Source organism: Narcine bancroftii, chromosome 4 (assembly GCF_036971445.1).
Source record: "Narcine bancroftii isolate sNarBan1 chromosome 4, sNarBan1.hap1, whole genome shotgun sequence".
Classification (NCBI taxonomy): Eukaryota; Metazoa; Chordata; class Chondrichthyes; order Torpediniformes; family Narcinidae; genus Narcine; species Narcine bancroftii.
Window position 1 is genome coordinate 120,254,152 of NC_091472.1, and position 26,816 is coordinate 120,280,967.

At 42.8% G+C, this 26,816-nt stretch overlaps 1 protein-coding gene across 1 annotated transcript in view; it reads left to right on the top strand.

Moving 5' to 3' along the window:
* The first annotated feature begins 1,010 nt into the window (after positions 1 to 1,010).
* LOC138761060 (somatomedin-B and thrombospondin type-1 domain-containing protein) overlaps positions 1,011 to 26,816 on the top strand; it is a 72,777-nt gene continuing 46,971 nt past the window's right edge. The window contains exon 1 of the mRNA XM_069932622.1: positions 1,011 to 1,435. Coding sequence (XP_069788723.1) covers positions 1,195 to 1,435 — 241 coding nt within the window. The 5' untranslated portion in view covers positions 1,011 to 1,194. The remainder of the gene's footprint in view (positions 1,436 to 26,816) is intronic.

Consider the following 26,816-nt stretch of genomic DNA (forward strand, 5'->3'; position numbering starts at 1 on the left):
AGGGAGCACCGTGCGGGGGGAGGGAGGGAGCACCGTGCGGGGGGAGGGAGGGAGCACCGTGCGGGGGGAGGGAGGGAGCACCGTGCGGGGGGAGGGAGGGAGCACCGTGCGGGGGGAGGGAGGGAGCACCGTGCGGGGGGAGGGAGGGAGCACCGTGCGGGGGGAGGGAGGGAGCACCGTGCGGGGGGAGGGAGGGAGCACCGTGCGGGGGGAGGGAGGGAGCACCGTGCGGGGGGAGGGAGGGAGCACCGTGCGGGGGGAGGGAGGGAGCACCGTGCGGGGGGAGGGAGGGAGCACCGTGCGGGGGGAGGGAGGGAGCACCGTGCGGGGGGAGGGAGGGAGCACCGTGCGGGGGGAGGGAGGGAGCACCGTGCGGGGGGAGGGAGGGAGCACCGTGCGGGGGGAGGGAGGGAGCACCGTGCGGGGGGAGGGAGGGAGCACCGTGCGGGGGGAGGGAGGGAGCACCGTGCGGGGGGAGGGAGGGTGCACCGTGCGGGGGGAGGGAGGGAGCACCGTGCGGGGGGAGGGAGGGAGCACCGTGCGGGGGGAGGGAGGGAGCACCGTGCGGGGGGAGTTCAGAGGGAGGGAGGGATTGGAAAATATTGGTGAAAATGTAACTTTAAATGAAATACGCAGCATCTATAGAATAAAGGGGAGCAATGTTTTGGGCTTGAACCATTCATCAAGATATGAGTAAAAAAGCAGGCCGGCTCCCGAATAAAGAGGTGGAGGAAGAGAGGAGGGGCAGGGAAAGGTGTCCAAGGTAACAGGACAGAGGAGGATATGGGTGGGAGAGTAGAAGAGGATAAAAAGGGAAAGGGTAGTTCTGTGTATGAAGAAGGAAGGGAACTGGAGCAAAAGGAAACTGAAACGTTCTCAGCGGCAGTAACATCTTAAAAGGACACGGGTACCCGGACACCATAAACCCCGGCGGCGCTAGGACCAGTGGGGAACCATGTGTCAAAATAACCCCGGGCTGCAGGGGCTCCGGCGCGGACGATGCGCCCGGCCGCTATGTGAGAACCATTCCTCGGCGCCGGACGCAGAGAACCCAGTGCCCCCTTGCTGCTTGCCCCAGGGCGGCCCTTGTCGGCCCCTCCCTCGCTCCAGATCATCTCACCTCGGAGCGGGTGACCGAGAGCTGACAGCACCCCTTCCACCACCCACGCGAAGCAGGGCTGCGAAGGGAAGGGCATGGCGAGGTTGGCCGGCACCGGCGGCTGGGTCGCGCTGTGCTGCGGCGCACTGACGCTGGCCATATGGCTCCGAGCGGCCGCTGCCGGCTGTCAGCACCGCCAGAGTCCCAAGTGCTGTAACGGCAGGGACAACGCGTGTGGGGATGCAACGGGCAGACGGGCGCCGTGTTACTGCGACACCTACTGCGGTAACGCAGCGGACTGCTGCGAAGATTACGACGTGGTGTGTCAAATATCAGGCGAGTGACCTCGTGGGCAGCCTGGGGGCAGAGAGTCGCGCGTGGGGAGAGGGGGCCGGGACAGAGACAGACGTGGAGAGGAACACGGACGTGGGAAGGGATAGGGCCCGTGTGCAGAGAGGGGCACGGACTGGTGGGTGTCCACACACACACACAAAGACATACAGGCGGACGCTGAGATACATACACGCAGGGAGGCATCCACCCAGACACAGATAGATACAGGCAGGCGGATGCTGAGACACACATACACAAATAAAGACAGGCTGTCGCTGAGACAGATAAGTACAGGCGGACACTGAGATACACTCACGGGACAATGATACACACACATACAGATTCTGACAAGCGGGCGCTGATACAGTTGCAGGCGGACACTGAGATACCCACAGACAAATGCAGATAGGCAGATGCGCTCTCACACACACACACACTTGCACACAAACTATTCCAAAGTTTGGAGCTGAAAGGACCTTTTTAGTCTCCAGATTGGGGCCGAATTCAAAACTGATGTGATGTTATTTATCATTTTGAACATCGTGTTAATCAACAAACTACTGGTTGTTACTCGGGAATTACAACAGTTAGCAGTTACAGTCGCGGCGATCTAACGGGGCCGGCGTGAACCTCCTGGGCTGGGTTGATGGAGCGGATCAGGTTGCCGGGACACTGCTCACGGTCGCGCTCCACCAAACAGGCAGCAGAAATGACCTCGTCTGATTAAACGCGGTGTAAAATGGGAGAATTGTCGCATCCTTACAAATGACACATTTGTGGGGGGGGGGGGGGGGGGGGAGTGAGAGCCGAGGCCCTGTGGGTCAGACAGAGAACCGGACCGGGCTACGAACTGGCGTTCGCTTCCCGCAGGTCTGACAGACTCGGATTCCACCCACTCCTTGATCCTTCACCACTGCCCAACAACTTCTTGTTTCATCCAATTGGGGGTGTGGAAACCCATCTGCCGCTTGGCCATGCAGGAGCGCGGGCGGTCGAGCCTCACAGCCCCAGAGACCCGTCCGGGTGCTGTCCGTCCGAAGTTTGCACGTTTCCCCTTTCCTCCCATAGGTCGAAGACCCACAGGGTGGTAAATTAGTTGGCCACTGGAGGGGAGTGATAGAATCTGTGGGTCTTCGGTCGCAGGAAAGACCTCATTGGGCCAAAGAGTCTGTTCCTGTGCTGTGTGACCAGGCGATTCTATTGCATCCACAGGCAGAATTCAAAGGGAGACAGGGTCACAGCAGCCAAAATATAAGCGCAGCTGTTGTTGATGAAGGATTTGGCCCAAAATGTCATCCATTCTTTTTCTCCCACTGCTGTTGCTCCTCCTCCAGCAGACGGTGTTTTGCTCCAGATCCTAGCCTCTGCAGTCTCCTGTGTCCCAGTGTCAGACGAGAGTGAGTTCACATTAAGGGAGCTCCTTCCTGACTCCCTCATGTCACCACAAAGGGGCAAACATGTGAAGCCCTGGGGGTCTGGCTAAGGTAGCCAGAGAAGGCAGGAACCCTCCTGCCCAACATCATCTAGGGCAAGGCAGAGAGAGGGAGGAAATTATTATAGGTGTAGGTAAAGAAGAGATGGAAACAGTCCCTGTCCCTTGTTTTCTTCTCCCTCAACCTGTTTTTAAGCCTCACGCCTTTTATCACGTCCCAGTCCCTCCTCAGCTTCTTCATCGTTAATTTATATCTATCTCCATCTATATATCACCCCCCTCCTCTCTAGTCTTGATAAAGGATCCTGATCAGAATTATTGACTGACCAGTTCTAGCCACGGATGTCATCAGACCTGTTGAATTATTACAGCTCAACTTGTCCAGGCTGACAGTGTTGTCCAGCTAAGATGGTCCCATTTGCCTGCACATCCCTGTCAAGCTTTTCCATCCATGCATCAATCTAAATGTTTTGCAAACGTTGTAGTTGTACTGCCTCCCCCACTTCCTCTCCCATCAACCTCTGGATGAATAAGGTGCAACACTGGGGTACTCGACAACTGTTTGCAGATACGGTGAGATATGGGATTATATTCTTTATTCTCCAGAGCCTAGGAGGCTGAGGGAGACTTTAAAGAGGTTTATAAAACCAGGAGAGGCATTGATAAAGGGAATGCCTATTTTCCCCAAGCAGAAGATTCTATAACAAGGGGGCATAAAGTTAAGATGAGAGGGGTGGGATTTAAGAAGGCCCTGAGGGACAAGATGTTAACTCAGAATGAGTGATTTGGAATGAGCTGCCAGCAGAAGCTATGGAAATGTATACAATTACAACGTTCAAAAGACATTGAGACAGATAGGAAGAGTTGAGAAGAATATGGACCAAATGCAGGCAATGGGGACTAGCCCAGAACACCAATTTGGTTGGTATGGGGATGGGATGGGCTACAGTGCTGTGTGACTTTGTACTAGGCAAGTAACATTGATAAATAAAAACTGCCAAGCAATAACTATCTGCACTATCTAACCACAAACTTTCATAGCCCCACCATCAACACCATGCTCTTATGTAACGTGGATGCAGACATTCACCCTGTAACATTACAAACCCCATCAAGATTGAATTCCTGCATAGAGCCTTAATTTGTAGAATTGCTGGCTGTTTAAATAGCCAAGTAATCCAACTTAATCTTTGTAAATTGTTGAGAAAACTGGAATGTTCAAAGAATGTTATGAGCTAAAATGCAACCAAGCCCCTCCAGACACAGGTCACAAAATGTGTAACTCCCACTATACAATGATGTGAAAAGCATCTTTTAACATCTGTTTAAACAAATTTTCCATCTTCCTTCCTCTTCTCCTGTGACCCTGCTCTTAAATGCTCAATGCATGCTGGGTATGGTTGTACAGATGCTTTTCTTACTTCTGTTTTCTCTCCAGAGAAGGCAGGCAGTAGAAAATTTAATTCCCAGGTAGCTAATCCTTTCCTATGCTTTCCTTCTTCCATCAGCAGGGGTTAATTCACAGACATCACATAGCTCAGATTAATCACATGAGGAAAGAAAATGAGACAAACACAAGGACATGAGAAATAGATGTAGAACCAGCCCATTCACCCATCATGCATTTAATAAGATGATGTATCCCAAAGCCACTTTCTACCGTCACTCCACACCATTCATTATTATTTTCAAGCCAAAAAACTTTGAGTTCTAACAAGGATTGTTCATCTGAAAGTTTCCTGATGTGTTTTAATACATTACTTAAAGCCCAGGTTTTGTATACAAGTAAATCTGCTTATAGGGTTAGAGTAGTGGCACCGTTAGTGCAGCGCCAATGACCTGGGTTCAGATCCATTGCTACCTTATAGGATGAGAGTAGTGGCAACATTAGTGCAGCACCAGTGACCTGGGTTCAGATCCACTGCTGCCTGTAAGGAGTTTGCATGTCCCCCAAGACCCGCATGGATATTTTTCTGGGTGCTGCTGTGTCCTTCCACACTCCAAAAACCTGCAGGGTCAGTTAGTTAATTGGGTGTAATCAGGCAGAACGAGTTTTAATGATCGTATGGTAAATAAATTTAAAATGTAGTTTCTGTTAAATGAAGAAACCGCTGCAGAAAAAAATAATCAATGAAGGAATGTTTACCATATTAAACAGAAATTCACACTAAATTAACATAAAGAATGTGTATTTCAAAATGTCCTTTTATAACTTAACTGCTTTAAAGTCAATGGAAGCACAATTATTATCGCAATGTGGGAATCAATTTGTTCACAAGAAGCTCCCACAAACAGCAATATGTTAACAGCCAGATAATATGGTTCAGGGAGAGGCAAATACAGGTGGGGACATGAAAGTTCTTTTTCAAATTAGTGCCCTGAGATATTTTACTCCACTTTAGACAGGAGATAGCTCAAGCAAAAAATAGCATTTCCAGCAGTGTGGCACTCCCTCAGGTCTGCTCTGTAGTGGTACTTGAACCCACGTATCACTTGTCACCCCTGCCATCCATACTGGTCCTCAAACCCAGACAACATCATCCTGAGGTAGCTGATATTTCTCATTTGCACGATGTTAGAATGAACCATCTGGAGGTTTGAACATTTTTTGAGCATTGTTAACTCTTTGGCACTGATCTCCCTTAGTATCAGTAGCTCATCATAAAGGGGACATGAACTTTATGTTTGAATATCATATAAAGACTGCGTTGTTCTAAGCATTGCCTGGTGCATTACCAATATTACATTTGTAATCTAACAATTTAAAAAGTGTTCTGATAGCACTGAAACATCTGGATCCTGTTTCTTGGGAATATACACATTCTCATCGAAAGTTCTCACGAAAGGCGTCATTCAAAGGGATTGTTCTAATGACTCAATCTTATCTAATTGATTAATTGCCTAGAGTAGATCAGATGCCAACAGTAATCCAAAATCTATTCTTAATCATTCCAATGAAGCTGATGCCTCTCACTGTTATGAACATGCTGAAGGTTCTTTCTTAACTTGTTTGTGATATGGTATAAAAATAGAGAAAAACCCCCCGCTTATCTTGAGCACAACCATATGTGGAAAAAATAAAGGGATAATTATCCCTTGGCCCAGAGCACTCTGCAGAATTACAACCTGTTCTTAGGCCAAGCTGTCGGAAAGCTACATTTAAGATAAAAACCTCTTCTCATATCTATATCATGAGCACATCTGTGTTTTTACATCATCTGAACTTCTAGCTGAATGATGTCACACCAAGCCTGAGGGAAAAGCCTCTTCATCCATGTTACGATCCTATCTCAATTAAAACTGGACCAAAAATATCAAATTTACACTTCCTGAAACTTTATGAGTATAATACGATACTTGACCCTTTTCGCACAGTTTCAGCTCTTGGGGCAGAGATCTATATATAGAACAGATTCTTATTTTACAATCTCTTTTGAAACTGTACCAAAATGTCAAGATTAAACAGCGAGGTTTATGTGATCTGGAAGATTACCGGATTCATCCAGAACAGAAGGAGGTCAGTCACTTTGTGTAACTTCAAATTAAGTACATTCCCCTCTGGCAAAACCTGAAGATTTAAATCGACATCGTCTGATTGCATTCAACTTCTGAACTGTGGGTTCCTTCAATTCCTGTACTTTCCTCTCCATGGAAGGGTGAGAAAGGAGAGTGTGGTAGACTGGAGGATTTCCTGAAAGGATTCTTGCTTTAATTTTAATTTGGAGATACAACATGGTAACAGACCCTTCTGACCCATGAACATGAGCTGTCCAAATACCCTCATTTGACCAATTAACCTACTCAATCAGAATCAGGATTTATTGTCATGAACAAGTCATGAAATTCAGTGTTTTGCACAGCATCATAGTGCAAACGTTCATATTAAAACCATCTTACAACATTACTATAAATAAAAAATAACAGTGCATGAAAAGTAAGTCAGTGTCTTTAGTTCATTGATTATTCAGGAATCTGATGGCAGCGGGGAAGAAGCTGTTCTAGTGCCATTGTGTGCTTGTCTTTAGGCTCCTGTTCCTTTCCCCCCCCGATGGTAGCAGAGTGAAGAGGGTATGGCCTCTTTATTTTAGCCCAGTACATCTTTGGAATGTGGGAGGGAGCTGGAGTCCCCTGAGGAAACCCACATAGAGACTGGGAGAACGTACAAACTCCTTACAGACAGTGGCAGATTGGAACCCAGGTTGCTGCCGCTGTAATGGCATTGTACTAACCACTATACTGAATATATAACACAATCTTGGGAAGGCGATGGTCCTCCATTCTGGAGACGTGACCCATCCAGCGCAGCTGGATCTTCAGCAGCGTGGACTCGATGCTGTCGACCTCTGCCATCTCGAGTACTTCGACGTTAGGGATGAAAGCGCTCCAATGGATGTTGAGGATGGAGCGGAGACAACGCTGGTGGAAGCGTTCTAGGAGCCGTAGGTGGTGCCAGTAGAGGACCCATGATTCGGAGCCGAACAGGAGTGTGGGTATGACAACGGCTCTGTATACGCTTATCTTTGTGAGGTTTTTCAGTTGGTTGTTTTTCCAGACTCTTTTGTGTAGTCTTCCAAAGGCGCTATTTGCCTTGGCGAGTCTGTTGTCTATCTCATTGTCGATCCTTGCATCTGATGAAATGGTGCAGCCGAGATAGGTAAACTGGTTGACCGTTTTGAGTTTTGTGTGCCCGATGGAGATGTGGGGGGGCTGGTAGTCATGGTGGGGAGCTGGCTGATGGAGGACCTCAGTTTTCTTCAGGCTGACTTCCAGGCCAAACATTTTGGCAGTTTCCGCAAAGCAGGACGTCAAGCGCTGAAGAGCTGGCTCTGAATGGGCAACTAAAGCGGCATCGTCTGCAAAGAGTAGTTCACGGACAAGTTTCTCTTGTGTCTTGGTGTGAGCTTGCAGGCGCCTCAGATTGAAGAGACTGCCATCCGTGCGGTACTGGATGTAAACAGCGTCTTCATTGTTGGGGTCTTTCATGGCTTGGTTCAGCATCATGCTGAAGAAGATTGAAAAGAGGGTTGGTGCGAGAACACAGCCTTGCTTCACGCCATTGTTAATGGAGAAGGGTTCAGAGAGCTCATTGCTGTATCTGTATGGCGAGCTGTCCACTGGCCACCGTGACAGAGGTGCACCAAAGAAAAGGTACAAGGACTGCCTAAAGAAATCTCTTGGTGCCTGCCACATTGACCACCGCCAGTGGGCTGATAACGCCTCAAACCGTGCATCTTGGCGCCTCACAGTTTGGCGGGCAGCAACCTCCTTTGAAGAAGACCGCAGAGCCCACCTCACTGACAAAAGGCAAAGGAGGAAAAACCCAACACCCAACCCCAACCAACCAATTTTCCCCTGCAACCGCTGCAACCGTGTCTGCCTGTCCCGCATCGGACTTGTCAGCCACAAACGAGCCTGCAGCTGACATGGACTTTTTACCCCCTCCATAAATCTTCGTCCGCGAAGCCAAGCCAAAGAAGAGAAGAAAAAAAATACTGATTATGGAGGCATAAAATACCTCACTGACATCAAGATATACTCCAATGAACACCTGCTGTCTGTCAAATACACGCCTAGAATGCAGGGTGCTGTGAGGGTGGACAGCTCTTTTGCAGCCAGCAGAAACCCAATGAGCCAAATGGCCTCATGAGGATGAAATGAGAGTTTACTGTCATAAACAGAAGTGAAATGTACCAATGCCCGCAGAATTCCTACCCGCTGCAGCCACTGAGTACTATTCTGATCTGTTCTGTTCCCCAGCCTTGCTTCCTCTCTGTGGCAATGGAAAGCTTTGAGGTGCATACCCTCACTGATGACCAATCTTCCATGATTTCTGTAAAGCATTTGCAGTCAGCTTAGAAGTTGTAAAATGCTCACATCAATACAACTCAGTCTTTCCAGGCAGAAACTTTCAATTCGATGATCCTCTGGCAAGTGAGAGGTTTGCCCAGAAATGAATAAACAATAAGGTTAGTATAGCGGTTAGCACAATGCTATTAGAGCGCCAGCATTCTGGGTTCGATTCCGCTGCTGTCCTTGTGACTGCGTTGGTTTTCTGCATTTGTCTTCCTATGTTCCAAAGATGAATGAGGTTAGTTGGTTAAATGGTCACCTTAGTGTATTTAGGTGGCTCAAAGGCCGGAAGGGACTATGCTATATCTAAAAATTACCATGCTATATCTAAAAATTAAAAATTCAATTAAATTAAAAATTCAATTGAAATACATAGTCAACCAAGTGAACAGTGCCTGGTTTATATTTAAATTAATTAAGGGCATTAAACAGCATTCTGAGCATCTATTGTATACCAACTGAAGCCCCTTTTCCACTGGCATCCCGATAACTGGCTGTGCAGTGTCCCAGGATAGGAAGCCCTTTGTGCAATTTCCACTGAGCCACCATTAACTGGGGCACAACTCATCCCCGGGGATTGGAGTGTTCTACCTTCAACTGGAAATGGGTGATTTTCTGCTGTCTCTTTTCCACTGGTTTTATCAGCACGTCAGCATCAACTGACACTATGGATATGAGAAGGCGTTGAGGTGATTAATCCCCAGCATGAATTGACATCATTTGGTGCTGGTGTGCTGAGAGTTTTCTTTTTCCACTGGTCCCTGCCCCAGTTAATTCCTGGGAAGTGGTGCCAGTGGAAAAGGGGCTTGACGTGCAGGCTCTCTCCCTGAAATGCCATGAGGGAAAAGAGTCTAGGAAGATTTTAAGGATTAGTGGAGCTAGAGTAGGTTGCAGGAGTGAGAAAGGTCAAATAGAATTTGAGGAATTGACAGCCAATGAGGAATAGATTGATCAAGGAGATTTTTTTTTAAATTAGGCATTCGGTACAGTAACATACCCTTACAGACAGAAGTCACACAGTTGGGACAAGTAGGAAAATGGTCTTTCACCCACAGTGAGACTCACACAGTTGCACTTTGTCTCAGTTCTCAGGGATCATTGATGATTTATCTAATAAGATCTAAACAAAGAGCCTCCAATCTGGAACATTAGCACTATTTCTCATTTCTCGGAAGCTGCCTGACCTGAGTATTTCAGCTTTGCAACAAGAGCTTTCACTATTAATGAACAGAAAGCCTTAGGATTTAATTCAAAACTAAGAATGTATAATCCTACAGCTCCTTTCACAACCCCTGGATATCAGGAAGTACTTGAAGACAAGTCAGGGAAATCGTCATTCACTTTTTCCTAGAGAAAGTGAACGGGGAGCTTGTGAAGGTGTATATAACTGTGGGAGGTCATTGATAAAGAGAATGGCGAGTCTTCTTCCCAGAATGGGAGAGTCTAACACTTGAGGGAATAGATTTAAGGTGAGAGGGAAAAGATTTTAAAAGGATGAGGAGCATCTTCTTCACACAGAGGGTGGTGGGTATGTGGGATGAGCTGCCAGAAGAAGTGGTGGAAGCAGGTATGATTGCTACATGCTAAAGTTGGAATAGGAAAGGATTGGGGGATATGACTGAATGGAATAGCTTGGTCAATGTGGACAAATTGGGCCGAAGGGCCTTAATTCTATGGTGTGGAACTCTATGATTCTATTTACACAGAAAGATGTTTACAATAAATATAAACCAGTGGCATAGATGGCAGTGGCAAACTTAACTTCAATTGTGTGAAACTTCTTTTTCCAAGTTAAATAAATTAAACATGTCCAGAACGATACAAAAAAGTTCTGGAGGAACTCAATAGATCTCAGTAGCAACATCCACATAAACCAAAAGTCTGTCGATGATTTGGGCCTGTCTCGTTCAATGGGAATGCCAAAAATTGAGCAGATGTGGAGAACCACAGGCTTGCAGATGATTGGTGGATGCAGATGGGAGCGGGAAGGATGGGGTGGAAGGCTGAGAAAGATGCTCTTTGATAGGAGAGCAGACGGGAAGGGGCTGGGGAGCTGGAGGAAGGAAGGTGTGAGTGATGGGCAGGGGAAAGAGAAGAGAAGAGAAGGGAAGGAAGGGAGACAGAGAATTGATGGAAAGCAAGAGAATGGTGGAGGAGTTTATGGAAATTGGAGAGGCCAATCCTGATGCCATTTCGTTGGAGAATGCCAAGATGGAATAGTAAGGTGTTGTTCCTCCAATTTATGAGTGACTTCAACCTGGCAGAACATGAGGCCATGGACGGCATGGGAATGGGGCGTGGAATTGTAGTGACTGGCCACTGGGAGGTCCAGAGGTAATCTTATCCCCATAGGTAGTCCTTGAGCTCAGAACCTGTGCTGGTGTCATGTTGAAGGCATGCTGCACCTTCAGAAATAGCATCATGGGGTCAGAGACTCATTCTGCACAGAAGCAGACATCTTAGCCCACTGCTGGGCCAACCATCAAAGGACCTACTTACACCAAGTCTCTCCATTCAGACTCAGTTCCTGGACCCCACTCCTCCACCACTTCCTTGTGATGGGCTTGAAACCAGGGCTTTCATCACTTAGGATTTAATTCAAAACTAAGAATTACCATGCTATATCTAAAAATTAAAAATTCAATTAAATTAAAAATTCAATTGAAATACATAGTCAACCAAGTGAACAGTGCCTGGTTTATATTTAAATTAATTAAGGGCATTAAACAGCATTCTGAGCATCTATTGTATACCAACTGAAGCCCCTTTTCCACTGGCATCCCAGATAACTGGCTGTGCAGTGTCCCAGGATAGGAAGCCCTTTGTGCAATTTCCACTGAGCCACCATTAACTGGGGCACAACTCATCCCCGGGGATTGGAGTGTTCTACCTTCAACTGGAAATGGGTGATTTTCTGGGATGCCAGTGGAAAAGGGGCTTCAGTTGGTATACAATAGATGCTCAGAATGCTGTTTAATGCCCTTAATTAATGGATGTCTTTTTCCCCCAGCAGAAACCTTTCTCTGCACAGAAGCGGTGATGCTGAATGTTGCTTAGGGAGTTTGCAGGAGATTTTGGAACAGCAAAGATGAATGGCTTTAAGAATCCTCAGAAGTGCCACTCATAATGGAGAGCTTAGGAGCTCCTCCACTCATGTTGGGAAGGATGTGGAAACTGAGTTTGCCACACTTGCCACTTGTCACAGAGTCATAGCTGGAGCTCTTTCAGATCATCAAACTACTGTGTTTGGAAGAGTATCAGGTTTGGTGGGTTCACAGAGGGATAAGTCTGGACATAAGTGTTACAATTGCAGCTAACTTTACTGAACATACAGGAGACAAACAGGGGAGAATGTCAAATGATACTTAATTACTCTACTACTAAACAATGATATGGACCTCACATTGGACCCAGGCTAGACTCTGATACCAATGGCCTCCTACCTTCTACATGTCCATGCAGGTGTACACAGTCTACAGATAGGGAGTTTCAAACACAATCCTGGTTCCCTGTACTAATGGGGGTGCGGATCTCTGCAAGCACTGATCTATCTACGGTGCAGCCTAAGTGTAGTGCACACCTTATCCGAAACTCTTCCAGCCATGTTCGCAGTAGCGACCTGGCGTGGAGTGATGTCCAGGGCTTGGACCACAAGGCAGAGAGAAAGAAATATGCTATGTATTGATGTTTTATACATTTCTGAGTTGGCATCTAACCAATGATGACCCTAAGTAATTTAAATGAGCCAATGGCAAGGTGTGCACTAATGGGTGGTCAGAGTCCAACCTTGATTGGCAGGTGATGCGACCTCCGAATAAGTTTTGGACAGGAAGGACACACCATCATCCACAATATCCCAGGCAGATGGGGAGGCCACATGTTTCTCCAAATATAACACAAGCCCATCCTGAGCATCCACCTCCCAGAGAGTCTAATCCTACAGCTCCTTTCACAACCTCTTGATATTGGGAAGTACTTGATGGCAAAGCGGAGGAAATCTCAGTTCTACTGCAGAAAACAGTGCATCCAGTTTGGGAACTGCAGATTCCAGATTTATTGTCAGAGTACATACATGACATCACATACCAACCCTGAGATTCCTTTTTCTTGAAGGCAGAATTAGCACGAATTGGTAGTGCAAAAAATAAATTGTACACAGTGTAAATATATAAACAAATAAAAGAACTGTAAACATAATGAATGTAAACAAACTATGCAATACAGAGGAAACAAAAGAAAAATCAATAAAGTGTACAAGTAAGAGTCCTTAAATGAGACTCTGATTGAGTTTGTCGTTGAGGAGTCTGATGGTGGAGGGATAGCAGCTGTTTCTGAACCTGGTGGTGTGACTCTTGTGGCACCTATACCTCTTTCCAGATGGCAGCAGCGAGAACAGCGCACGTGCTGGGTGACGAGGGTCTTTGATGTCTTCAGCTGCTCTCTGATGGCAGCGATCCCTGTAGATGTACTCAATAGTGGGGAGGGTTTTGCCTGTGATGTCCTGGGCTGTGTCCACTACCTTTTGGAGGGCTTTACGCTCAGGCGTATTGGAGTTCCCATGATGCAGCCAGTCATGTTGGGCCCAGGAAAGATCATCTGAGATAGTGACTCCAACTAACCTAAATCTCCACCTCTGATTCCCCCAATGATCATTGGATTGTATACCTCTGGCTTTTCTTTCCTGAAGTCAACAATCAGTTCCCGGGGGGAGTCACGTGATGGAGTAGTGGCTGGTCGGGGAACTCCAGCCCTCTCCGGAAAAGTTTAAAAAAAACAGAGAAAACGCAAAGGCACAAACACAAAAATTAAAATAAAGTGAAAGTAAAGGTTGGAAGAAAATGGCAACGAAGAAAGAAAAGTCGAAAGCAACGGGAAGAAGAGAAGAAGAAAAGACATCGGAAGAAGAAGGTGAAGGTCTTACCTGTCCGAGGAGGCCCGCTGTGGAGAGAGAAGCCCGCTCCCTCAGGTCAGTCGAAGTCCCGAGCTCGGGACTACAAAAATGGCTCGCGGAGCCAAGCAAAAGTGCGCAACCGCGCATGACAAAAAAAACACTGACGGGAGGGGGGACCAGCTGAGGAGTCGATCTCCACAGCTGAGAATGACAGCCACAGCACAACAACAAGAAGAGAACATAGAGAACAACGAGAACAAGAAAGAAGAGAGTAAAAAGAAATCAAAGAAACAACAGATGACCAACCCAGAGGAAGAAGAAGAACACAGAGAAATGGAAGAAGAAGAGAAGGGCAAGACAATGGATATTTTTTTTTTAAAGAATATATGGAATCAGTAAAAGAAATGGCAATCACAAGAATTTAGTGAAATAAAAAGAAGAATAAAAAGTACAGAAGAAAAAATGAATAGATTAGAGATGGTCATGTCAGATATAGGAAAAAGAGTGGACAAGGTGGAAGAACGAGAAACAGCCATAGAAATGGAAGTAGAGGACTTGAAAGAGAAATTAGAAGAATCTAATAAAAAAGTTAAAGAGACACAAGAGCTGTTAGCTCAGAAGATAGATATAATGGAAAATTATAATAGAAGAAATAATATAAAGATAGTGGGCCTTAAGGAAGATGAAGAAGGCAAGAATATGAGAGAATTTATAAAAGATTGGATCCCCAGGGTCCTAGGAAGACCAGAATTACAGGAAGAAATGGAAATAGAAAGGGTACATAGAACATTAGCCCCTAAACCACAACCACAACAAAAACCAAGATCCATTTTAGTAAAATTCCTAAGATATACAACAAGAGAAATTATATTGGAGAAAGCAATGAAGAAAATAAGAGAAGACAAAAACCCACTGGAATACAAAGGTCAAAAAAAATTTTTCTATCCAGATATAAGTTTTGAACTCCTGAAGAAGAGGAAGGAGTTTAATACAGCAAAAGTGATCCTATGGAAAAAAGGATATAAATTTATGCTAAAGTATCCAGCAGTACTTAAAATAGTTATTCCGGGGCAGCAAAACAGACTATTCTTGGATCCAGAGGAAGCTCGAAAATTTGCAGAACAACTACAAAACAAACAGAGAGATGAAGACGTAACGAGAGCAAAAATGACCACGAACTATATGTATGTGTATATATGGGTATATATATATATATTTATATATATGTGTGTGTCTGTGTGTATGTATATATGTGTATGCATATTTAAAAGAAAATATATAGACTATAGATAAGAATTAATAAGGGAAAGAAAGGGAAGAGAGGAAGTAAGGAGGGAATTAAGAGAGTGACCTTTGTTGTATATGGAAATTAAAATCTTTTCTGGGGGGGCTGGGTGGGGAGGAGTTACAGTGACTGCGAAATCAGTTGATGCTTGCGAGTGAATTCGCAAATCCAAATGAAGAGGGGAGATGTGGCTGCCCGACAAGGGATAAAGGCAACTCAGGAAGGGGAGGGGATAGTGGGGTTAAAGAAATTTTAGATAGGAGAATAAGGGAAATGTTTGATGTTTTAGAAATGTTGTCATATAAAGTGTTCAAAAAAAGAAAGCAGAAATGGATAAGAAGGAAAGGTGATGATGAGGAAACGGAAAGGAAAGATAAACAAAGTATGAAATGGCTATGATGAACTACATGACTTTAAATATTAACGGAATACATAACCAAATCAAAAGGAAGAAACTGCTAAATTTACTGAAAAAAGAAAAAATTGATATAGCATTCGTGCAAGAAACACACTTAACTGAAGTGGAACACAAGAAATTAAAGAGAGATTGGATAGGACATGTAACAGCAGCATCATATAATTCAAAAGCCAGAGGAGTAGCTATATTAATCAATAAAAATGTACCAATCAAAATAGAAGAGGAAATAATAGATCTAGCAGGGAGATATGTAATGATAAAATGTCAGATATATTCAGAGTTTTAGAATTTACTCAATGTATATTCACCTAACGAAGAAGATCAAAAATTTATGCAAGATATTTTTTTGAAGATAGCAGACACGCAAGGGAACATACTTAATTTGGATTCAAACATGGATAAAACTGGGAAAAAAAATTAACAGAAAGAACAAAGTAACCAAATTTATAATTAAATCGATGCAAGAAATGCAACTTTTGGATATATGGAGGAAAAAACACCTAAAGGAAAAGGAATATTCATATTACTCAGGTAGACAAAAAACATACTCAAGAATAGACCTATTCCTGTTATCAGCTCGCATGCAAGACAGAGTTAGGAAAACAGAATATAAAGCTAGAATATTATCGGACCACACACCCCTGATATTGACAATAGAGTTAGAGGACATCCCTCCAAGAATGTATAGATGGAGATTAAACTCCATGTTACTCAAAAGGCAGGATTTTAGAGAATTTATTGAAAGACAAATTAAAATGTATTTTGAAATAAATACGGAATCAGTGAAAGATAAGTTTATACTATGGGATGCAATGAAAGCGTTCATTAGAGGGCAAATAATAAGTTATGTAACCAAGATGAAGAAGGACTATAATCAGGAAACAGAGCAGTTGGAAAGGGAAATAGTAAATATAGAAAAAGAATTAGCAATGAAGGAAGATGTAACTAAAAGAAGAGAATTGGCAGATAAAAAAATAAAATATGAAACACTACAAACATATAAGGTGGAGAAGAATATAATGAAGACAAAACAGAAATATTACGAACTAGGGGAAAAAAACGCACAAAATTCTAGCATGGCAGCTTAAGACAGAACAAGCTAAGAAAATGGTATTGGCATCAAGGAAAAAAGACAAACAAATCACATATAATCCAAAGGAGATCAAGGAAAACTTTAGAGAATTCTATGAACAATTATACCAAACTGAAAACGAAGGGAAAGAAGGGAAAATAGATGAATTTCTAACTAAAATTGAACTACCAAAACTACAAATAGAGGAACAAAATAAATTAACAGAACCATTTGGAATAGTAGAAATACAAGAGATAATAAAAAAAATTACCAAATAATAAGACAGCAGGAGAGGATGGATTCCCAATAGAATTCTATAAAACATTTAAAGATTTATTAATTCCTCCCCTCCTGGAAGTAATCAACCAGAATGATAAAACACAAAGCTTACCAGATTCATGTTAAACAGCAATAATTACAGTAATACTAAAGCAAGGGAAAGATCCACTCGCACCAGCGTCATATAGACCAATATCATTACTTTACACAGATTATAAGATAATAGCTAAACTATTAGCAAACAGATTAGCAGAGTATGTACCGAAAATGGTAAATCTAGACCAAACTGGATTTATTAAAAAAAGACGCACAACAGACAATATTTGTAAATTTATTAACTTAATTCATGCAGTAAAAGGGAGTAAAGCGCCAACAGTAGCAGTTGCTTTAGACGCAGAGAAGGCCTTTGACAGAGTAGAATGGAATTATTTATTCAAAGTATTGCAAAAATTCAGTTTACCAGAGAAGTATATTAATTGGATTAAAGCATTATATAAGGGACCATTGGCGAAAGTGACAGTAAATGGATATATATCAAAGCAATTTAACTTAAGCAGGTCAACACGGCAGGGATGCCCACTATCACCCTTATTGTTCGCGTTAGCTATAGAACCACTTGCAGAATTGATAAGAACAGAAAATAATATAAAAGGGATAAAAATAAAAGACAAGGAATATAAAATCAGTTTATTTGCGGATGATGTTATAGTATACTTAACAGAACCAGAACTATCAATAAAAGAATTATATAAGAAATTGAAGGAATGTGGAGAAGTGTCGGGTTACAAGATTAACGTAAATAAAAGTGAAGCAATGCCTATGAATAATGCGGATTTCTCAAAATTTAAGAAGGAATCACCATTCAGATGGCAAATGCAAGCAATAAGATACCTAGGTATACAAATAAATAAAAATCTCGGCCAACTATATAAACTCAATTATTATCCACTAATGAAAAAATTACAGGACGATTTAGAGCATTGGAAAGATTTACCACTAACACTAATAGGAAGGATAAACTGTATTAAAATGAACATTTTTCCAAGGATATTATACCTATTTCAGGCATTGCCAATACACTTGACAGAGAAATTCTTCAAGGAGTTAAAGAAAATAATAAGGAAATTTTTATGGAAAGGGGGGAAACCGAGGATAGCACTAGATAAATTAACAGAATGGTATAAACAAGGAGGCTTACAACTGCCAAACTTTAAAAATTATTATAGAGCCGCACAATTAAGATACCTATCAGATTTTTATCAAACAAGGGAAAAGCCAGATTGGACCAGATTAGAATTAGATAAAATAGGTGAAAAGATACCTGAACACATATTATATAAATGGGATTAAAAATTGGTACAATATAGAAGTTCCCCAGTATTACATCATCTACTCAATATTTGGAAGAAGATTCATGTAGAAAGAAATAAAACAAATTATCAATTACCAAAACTAATATTGATGCAAAACAAGTTACTCCCTTTTACAATAGATAACCTTTCCTTTAGAGAATGGGAGAAAAAAGGGATCAAAAGAATAGAAAATTGTTTTTCAGGAAATAGATTATTATCCTTTGAACAAATGAAAGATAAATACAATATAACTCAAGATACAGTGCTGGCATATTACCAATTGAGATCCTATTTGAAGGACAAATTAGGAAGCAGTCTGAGTTTACCAGAGGGAAGTAACTTTGAATATGTGATTACAGATACAATGATAATCAAAAGATTTATAACAAATATGTATATTAAACTGCAAGAAAAGGAGAATGAGGAAACAAATGGTAAAACTAAACAAAAATGGGAACAAGATTTAAATATAAAGATAAAAAAGGAAACATGGGAGAAGTTATGTTCTGGAACGATGAGAAATACAATAAATATGAGGTTACGTATGATACAATATAACTGGATACACAGACTATACATTACACCGCAAAAGTTAAATAAATGGGACCCAACAGTATCTGATAGATGTTTTCGATGTTAAAAAAGAAATGGGAACAACAATTCATGCAATCTGAACATGTGAGAAAGTAGAAAAATTTTGGGAAGATCTAAACCAAATATTAAATAAAATTACAGAAAACAATATACCAAAGAATCCAGAGATCTTCCTCCTAAGTAACATAAAAAACAAAGAATTTGGAATTGATTTGGAGGATGCACAAAAAAGATTTGTTAAGATAGCTCTAGCCGTAGCAAAAAAATGTATTATGTCAACCTGGAAATCGGAAGATAATTTGAAAATACAACAATGGTATATAGAAATGAATAAATGTATTCCATTAGAAAAAATAACATATAGTTTAAGAAGTAATATTGAAATATTTGAACAAATATGGGAGCTTTACATGAAACGCAATAGCGAAAACCTACCGGGGACATTCACTACATAAATTAACGAAAGGAGAAGGAAATTAAAAGAATTGACTCAGTGGAATTTCTTGTTTATTTTTATTGAATGACAACATTGTTTGACTGATTTAATGTATCCTAGATTTTGTACTTTAAATGGACAGGAGGGGGGAGGTAGGGAGGGTGGGATGGGAGGAGGGAGGGGGGGGGAGAAAATGGCACTGTATATATTTGAAAAGGAAAAAGTATGTATCATGGTTAATGTGGTTTATGGTGTGAAAAATAAAAAATAAAAAAAAACAAGGAGGCTTACAACTGCCAAACTTTAAAAATTATTATAGAGCCACACAATTAAGATACCTATCAGATTTTTATCAAACAAGGGAAAAGCCAGATTGGACTAGATTAGAACTAGATAAAATAGGGGAGAAGAGACCCGAACATATATTATATAAATGGGATGAAAAATTGGTACAGCGTAGGAATTCTCCAGTATTACATCATCTGCTCAATATTTGGAAGAAGATTCATGTAGAAAGGAATAAAACAAATTACCAACTACCAAAACTAATACTGACGCAAAATCAGCTAATCCCTTTTACAATAGATAACCTTTCCTTTAGAGAATGGGAGAAAAAAGGGATCAAAAGAATAGAAAATTGCTTTTCGGGAAATAAATTATTATCCTTTGAACAAATAAAGGATAAATATAATATAACTCACGATACAGTGTTGGCATACTACCAACTGAAATCCTACTTGAAGGACAAATTAGGAAGCAGTCTGAGGTTACCAGAGGGAAGTCATTTTGAATATGTGATTACAGACACAGTGATAATAAAAAAAATTATAACAAACATGTATATTAAACTACAAGAAAAGGAGAATGAGGAAACAAATGGTAAAACTAAACAAAAATGGGAATAAGATCTAAACATAAAGATAAAGAAGGAAACATGGGAGAAGTTATGCTTAGGAACTATGAGAAATACAATAAATATGAGGTTACATATGATACAATATAAATGGATACACAGGCTATATATTACACCTCAAAAGTTAAATAAATGGGACCCAACAGTATCTGACAGATGTTTTCGCTGTAAAAAGGAAATGGGAACAACAATTCATGTAAGAAAGTGAAAAAATTTTGGGAAGATCTAAACCAGATATTAAATAAAATCACAAAAAGCAATATACCAAAAAACCCAGAGATCTTCCTCCTAAGTAACATAAAAAACAAAGAATTTGGACTTGATTTGGATGGTGCACAAAAAAGATTTGTTATGATAGCCCTAGCTGTAGCAAAAAAATGTATTATGTCGACCTGGAAATTAGAAGATAACTTGAGAATACAACAATGGTATATAGAAATGAATAAATGTATTCCATTAGAAAAAATAACATGTAATTTAAGAAATAATATTACAATATTTGAACAAATATGGGAGCCATACATGAAACATAATAGAGAAAACCTACCGGGGACATCTACCACCTAAAATGACAGAAGGAGAAGAGAATGAAAATAATTGACTCAGTGGAATTTCTTGTTTATTTTTATTGAGTGACAACATTGTTTGACGGGTTTAATGTATCTTAGATTCTGAACTTTAAATGAATGGGAGGGGATGCAGGGATGGTGGGATGGGAAGAGGTGGGGGGAGAAAATAACACTGTATATATTTGAAAAGGAAAATGTATGTATCTTGATCAATGTGGTTTATAGTGTGAAAAATAAAAAAATTAAAAGAAAACAATCAGTTCCCTAGTTTTGGTGACTGTGACCTCCTGAAGAGGTCCCAAAAGCCCAGCAGCAATAGAAATTCGCTAAGACATTTGGTTACTTATAAAAAAAGGATCAAACTTTAACTTATTACTATTAACTTAAACCTCTTCTAACCCTAAGCGCATGTGTACGTAATGTATATACGTTCAGAAAAGTTCTTTGATTCACAGTCCAATCTCATTGCTCACTCCTCCAAGTTCACCACTATCAGGCAATTCTTATCCTGTGCGCAGAATTTAACATTTATGAATTTTCACCAGCCTCTGTTGAAGAGATAAATGGTTACCACTCAGGAAGATCCTAGTTGGTTTCAGAGAGAGAATTGTTGCTCGTTGGATGCACACAAGCTGATTCCCTCTGATCAGCTACTTCAGTGTCTTGCTGAAGAAACTTGCCCCATCATGGGTTTTCCAAGTGATAACCTCTTTTTCTAGTTCCTCTTGTTTCCCTTATTTCAGGAGATACACTCTAGCCAGCCATTTCCTCTTGTAAGGACTACAAGGGTTTTTCAACAGGCTGAACTTGGAACTCACAACCCATCTTCAAAAATGGGGTTTTCAACCAGCTTCCAGCTTGTCATGTTCCAGCCTCCAAAAGCCACTGCAGAACCCTGTTTCTTTCTCTCTCTCTCTCTCTTTCTCTCTTTGCCCCTCTCTCTCAAATCCTGTTTTGTTCTTTTCTCTCTCTGTTTGTCAGAACTTATTGCAGGGCTAACCCAATCCTTGAAAGATCTTTATCAGCATTTTGAGCCTGGACTGCTTATTTGCACCTGCTTTTTAAAATTCCTTCCAAAACAGTCCCATTGTCTTTTGCAAAGCCAGTGGTGCCTGCATGACTGGCTTCAGCCAAGCTCTTGCATTTTAAATTAGATGTGGTGTTACTCTATTTGTGAAGTGACCTATACTAAACCCCCACAATCTATCTCTTTTAAAGACATATATAATATACCCTGTAAAAGTGACAAGGTTGTTGTTGATGCACTATTCAGCCAAGTTTTCAATCTTCATCCTGTACACTGACAGATCCCCTTCCTTTACACAACCCACTATGGTGTTATCATCGGCAAATTTGTAGATGGTACTATTGTTGTACTGAGCCACACAGCCGTAGGTGTAAAATGAGTAGAGCTGAGGGCTAAGAATACAGCCCTGTGGCGCTCTGGTACTGATGGAGATTGTGGAGAAGTTCTTACCAATCTTCACTGATTGTGGTCTGGAGGTGAGGAAATCCATGATCCATTTACACAGTGGGGTATTAACTTCCAGGTGTTGGGGTTTGCTGATCAGTTTTGAGGGGAATAATAGTGTTAAATGCTGAACTGTAGTCGATAAACAGCATCCTGATGTCTGCATCTTTGCTGTCCAGGTATTCCAGGTCTTTATGTAGGGCCAGTGAGATGGCATCCGCTGTAGACCTGTTATTACATTAGGTGAACTGGAATGGATCCATGTCACTGCTCAGACAGGAGCTGAAATACTTCATCATCAGCCATTCAAAACATCATCACTATTGATGTAAGTGCTACTGGTCGATAGTTGTTAAGGTAGGTTACTACATACTTCTTGGGCAGCAGTATAATTGACACCTGTTTGAAACAGGTGGGTACAACACCCTGCTGGAGTGAGATATTAAAGATATCCATGAATACCTTGGTAAGATGGTCAGCACAGATCTTTAATTCTCAGCCAGGTACTCCATCTGGGCTGGATGCTTTCCTTTGATTCACTCTCCTGAAGGCAGCGTGCACGTTATCCTCAGATATGGACAGGATGGAGTCATCAGGGAGTGTGGGGTGCAGAGGAGAGGTTCTTTGCTGTTACTGTCATCAAATCGGGCGTAAAAGGCATCAAGTTCCTCTGGGAGAGAACCTTTGTCACCTGCTACTTCACTGGATTTGGTTTTGTAACACATTATGGCATTCAGGCCCTGCCATAGCTCCAGGGTGCCCCTTGTTTCCATTTTCATTCGGAATCTCCACATCACCCAGGAAATAGCTCCTGCTCTACTGATCTGGATTTCGGAATTAAATGCTGGCTCTCAGCAGGTTCCACATTTCATGGTTCACCCAGGGCTTCTGATTGGGAGAAAGCCCTGAATGATTTTGGGGGTGGGGGAAAGCCATGAATGATTTTGAGGGGGTTGGGGAGGGGGGTAACACCTCATCCACAGCTGTTTGATAAAGTGTGTGACTGCCTCAGTGAACTCATTCAGATTCTCAGCCAAGTCCTTGAACACTGCCCAATCTGCTGACTCGAGGATGTCCTGTAACCACCTCCTGTGATCATCTTCTAGCTGTCCTGACCTCTGGAGCCTCTCCTTTTAGGCTGTCTGTATGAAGGCAGAAGGAGCACAGCCATGTGATCCAACTTGCCAAAGTGTGGTTTTCGGAAAAGAACAGTAGCCCTTCCTTATCTTGGTGTAGCAGTGATCAAGTGTGCTGGGAACTCTGGTACAGCAGGTTACATGCTTCTGGGAGTTAGGAGAGGTTTTCTTGACAGGCCTGTTTAAAGTCACCAACTAAGATTTGTAGTGCATCAGGCTGGGCTGTCTCTTATTTACTGACCATGTGCCGGCTTGTAATCGGCATCAGGAGGGATGTAAACTCTAGTGAGAATCACAGATCCGTCCTCTCGGGGTAGATAGAAGGGTCTGCATTTAATTGATATTTACTCTAAGGCAGTAGAGCAGGAGGCTGGCATAATTCCAATGTCCGTGCACCACCCAGTATTAACAAAAAGGTACACACACTGCCTCCTCCCTTTTCAAGAATCAGAGTTCTGATCCAGTCTACGGATGGTGAAACATCTGGTGGTCAGATATCAGAGTCTGGTCTGTTCTCTGTTAGCCAGGTCTCATGCAGCAAACAACTGAGATTTGTCTTACTTGTCTCTGGTAGAGTAGCCTTGCTCTCAGGTCGTCGATTTTATTCTCCAGTGACTGGAGAAAGATTATAAACTGCTGGCTAATATCTCATCAATTTGGAAAGAAGGAGTTCCATGGTAATTTTTGACAGCTTCATGCCCAATGCACTGAAATCAGGCTCTGATACTGAGACACCAGCCGTGACCAAATGTGTCCATTGAGCAACATCTCCAGATGCTGACGTGCTGGCAAAAGGCCCAACCTCCTCTGCTGCACCTCTACATACCATGTATCATCAGTAGTAACCTGTGAGTAGCGCCACCATTGCCACACTGACATGTTTGTCTATGCTTTGTGCACTGCTAAACCAAGGAACAACACCTTATATTCCATCAAGACCTTCTTCAACCAGATGGCTTTAACATCAACTATTCCAATTACAGTTTAACCCCTTTCCATGGGTCACCTGTATCTACCTATTGCATCTTACCTATCAGTCTGTGCTAATCCCCTCCCCCTATCTTTTTGCTCAGGCTTTTGCCGGTTTTTTTTCCTATTCCTGATTAAGAGCCCAGGCCTGAAATGTTGATTACCCTTGCCTTCCTATGGACATTGCATGACCTGCTGATGTTCTCCAGCACATTAGTGTTTTTCACTTGACTGCAGACTTCCTTGTTTAACTTCATAGACTGCCACTCTCACCTCGGTATCATTTGGCAGTGGGTTCTCCATTTGAAGGTTTGAATGTGAACATCTCGACTGGCATTGAGGGAGTGCTCACCTTGGAGGCAATGGTTTTTTTTTGTGTGAGGCACCAGGGGTGATGAGGGAAGGCAATAATTTGTTTCACCTGACCTACAGGCTGGTGGCACCTTTGTTGTTCAGTTTTGATGTGTCAGAGCTCTGAGAATGACAGTAGTACTTCAAGCAGTGCAGCATGAAATTAATTTCAGCTTTTCAAATGTTTATGGATTGATGTATCCAATTTGCAATCCTTGGTAGATTACAGCTTCTTATCTTTATCCACTCTCATCCTGAAGATGTTGGATTTCCTGGGATAGAGTTTAACCGGGAGGTAGAACCCTTATTTCCAGTGACTTTGACTGTGCTACTGGTGATTTCTATGAGAATTCCCTTGGTGTGGAAGACACTCCTTGTGATGTCGGGGGTGCTCCACCTCTTTATGGTGTTGAAGGAAAGTCTGATATCAGGATGAGGTGCAATCTGAAGGGGTAGATGCTGCCATCACTGTGACTCCCTTATGCTTCCAGTTGACATGATAGGATGTTACAGAGGAAGCTTTGATGTACTCTGCAAATAGGGTCACCAGAAAGAATATTGGATACATTTCTTACCAACCAGACAATACGGTTTATGTAGCGGTTAGCGCAACGCTGTTACAGCGCCAGTGATTGGGACTGAGGTTTGAATCCCACACTATTATAACCCTAACCCTGTGTCTGTGTGAGTTTTACCCAGGGGCTCCGGTTTCCTCCCACCCTTCAAAAAAATATACCGGGGCTGTAGGTCAATTGGGTGTAATTGGGCTCGTGGGCTGATAGGGCCTGTTACTGCGTTGGATGTCTAAATTTAAAAAAAATGAATCAGGGAAGCTGAGGCCTGGGGCGAGATCCTGAGGCCTGGGGCGAGACCCTGAGGCCTGGGGCGAGATCCTGAGGCCTGGGGCGAGATCCTGAGGCCTGGGGCGAGACCCTGAGGCCTGGGGCGAGATCCTGAGGCCTGGGGCGAGATCCTGAGGCCTGGGGCGAGATCCTGAGGCCTGGGGCGAGACCCTGAGGCCTGGGGCAAGATCCTGAGGCCTGGGGCGAGATCCTGAGGCCTGGGGCGAGACCCTGAGGCCTGGGGCGAGATCCTGAGGCCTGGGGCGAGATCCTGAGGCCTGGGGCGAGATCCTGAGGCCTGGGGCGAGATCCTGAAGTCTATCACAGTTCGCCGGAGAAACTCAAGAAATGCAGATGCTGATGTTGGAATCTTGAGCGAACAAAGAAGCTGGAAGGACTCGGGTACCATCCACAGAGAAAAACAGTCAGTTAAGGACAGGGGCATTTATCGTGCCTAATGTAGAATGGAGTGATATCAAGTATATAAAGAGGGGGAAAAGAGAGCTGAAGAGGGGTAAGAGGAGATAGGGATTTGGATGGAAGGAAGTGAGAGAGTTGGAGTGACAAGTAGAGGGAGAGTGGTGGGGGGGGGAGGAAGGTTAGAGAGGAAAGTGAGAATGGAAGCCATTAGGGAAGAGATTGAAACAATACAACCAGATAAAGCTGGGGTTAACAAAAATGGGAAAATTCAATAACTAACACCTTTTTTTCCCCCTTCACACAGTTGATATTTCCCTTTCCTATTTCAGTCTCAATAAAAGTTCCTGACTCGAAACATTGACTGACCTTTTCTCTCCACGGATGCTGCCTGACCCGTGGCGTCCTTCCAGCTCCTCTTGCTTCATTCAAGTTTACAGCATCTGCAGTTTTTGTGCTTCCCTTCTCTTCAGTGTCATACAGGAAACTCTTTATGTATACACCCAGAACTGTGTTCAATTTGAGATAGAGAGAATGAGTGGAGAAGAAATTCAAAGGTCAAGCTAGCATTATCATTCACCAGTGATGCACCCTGTGCTCGACTGCAGGGAATGTGTAGACCACTAGAATCTGACTGAGAATGTCCCATCAGAAGTACTGCCAAGTTGTTTCATTGGACTTGAACTACACTCTTGATTGGCAGCAATTATCTTCATTCAAACCAAACACAATTTACTTGACGTCTTCCAGAGCTAAATAATCAGGCACGTCCCATCCATCATGTTGAAGGGGAGGATAAGCATTTTCTGGCAAGAGTTGAAATTAGCTCGGTTGCCCAGCAGCCTTGTAAGCTGCTCACCAGATGCTCATTGTTTTCTTTCACAATATGTCTGGTCAGGCGATAAGATACAACATAATGCTGGGTTGGCATTGGAGAGAGAAATGTAATGTAGAGTTATGGGAGCAGTGTCAGAATCGGTGGGAACCAGTGTGAAGAAGATACATTTGTCATCTCTGGGGTGAGGTTTAAAAGTAGAGGAATTGGACGGACAAAATAAATTCCTGCTGCATTATTCACCGGATCAGTTAAGAGTCATAGGGGCTGCT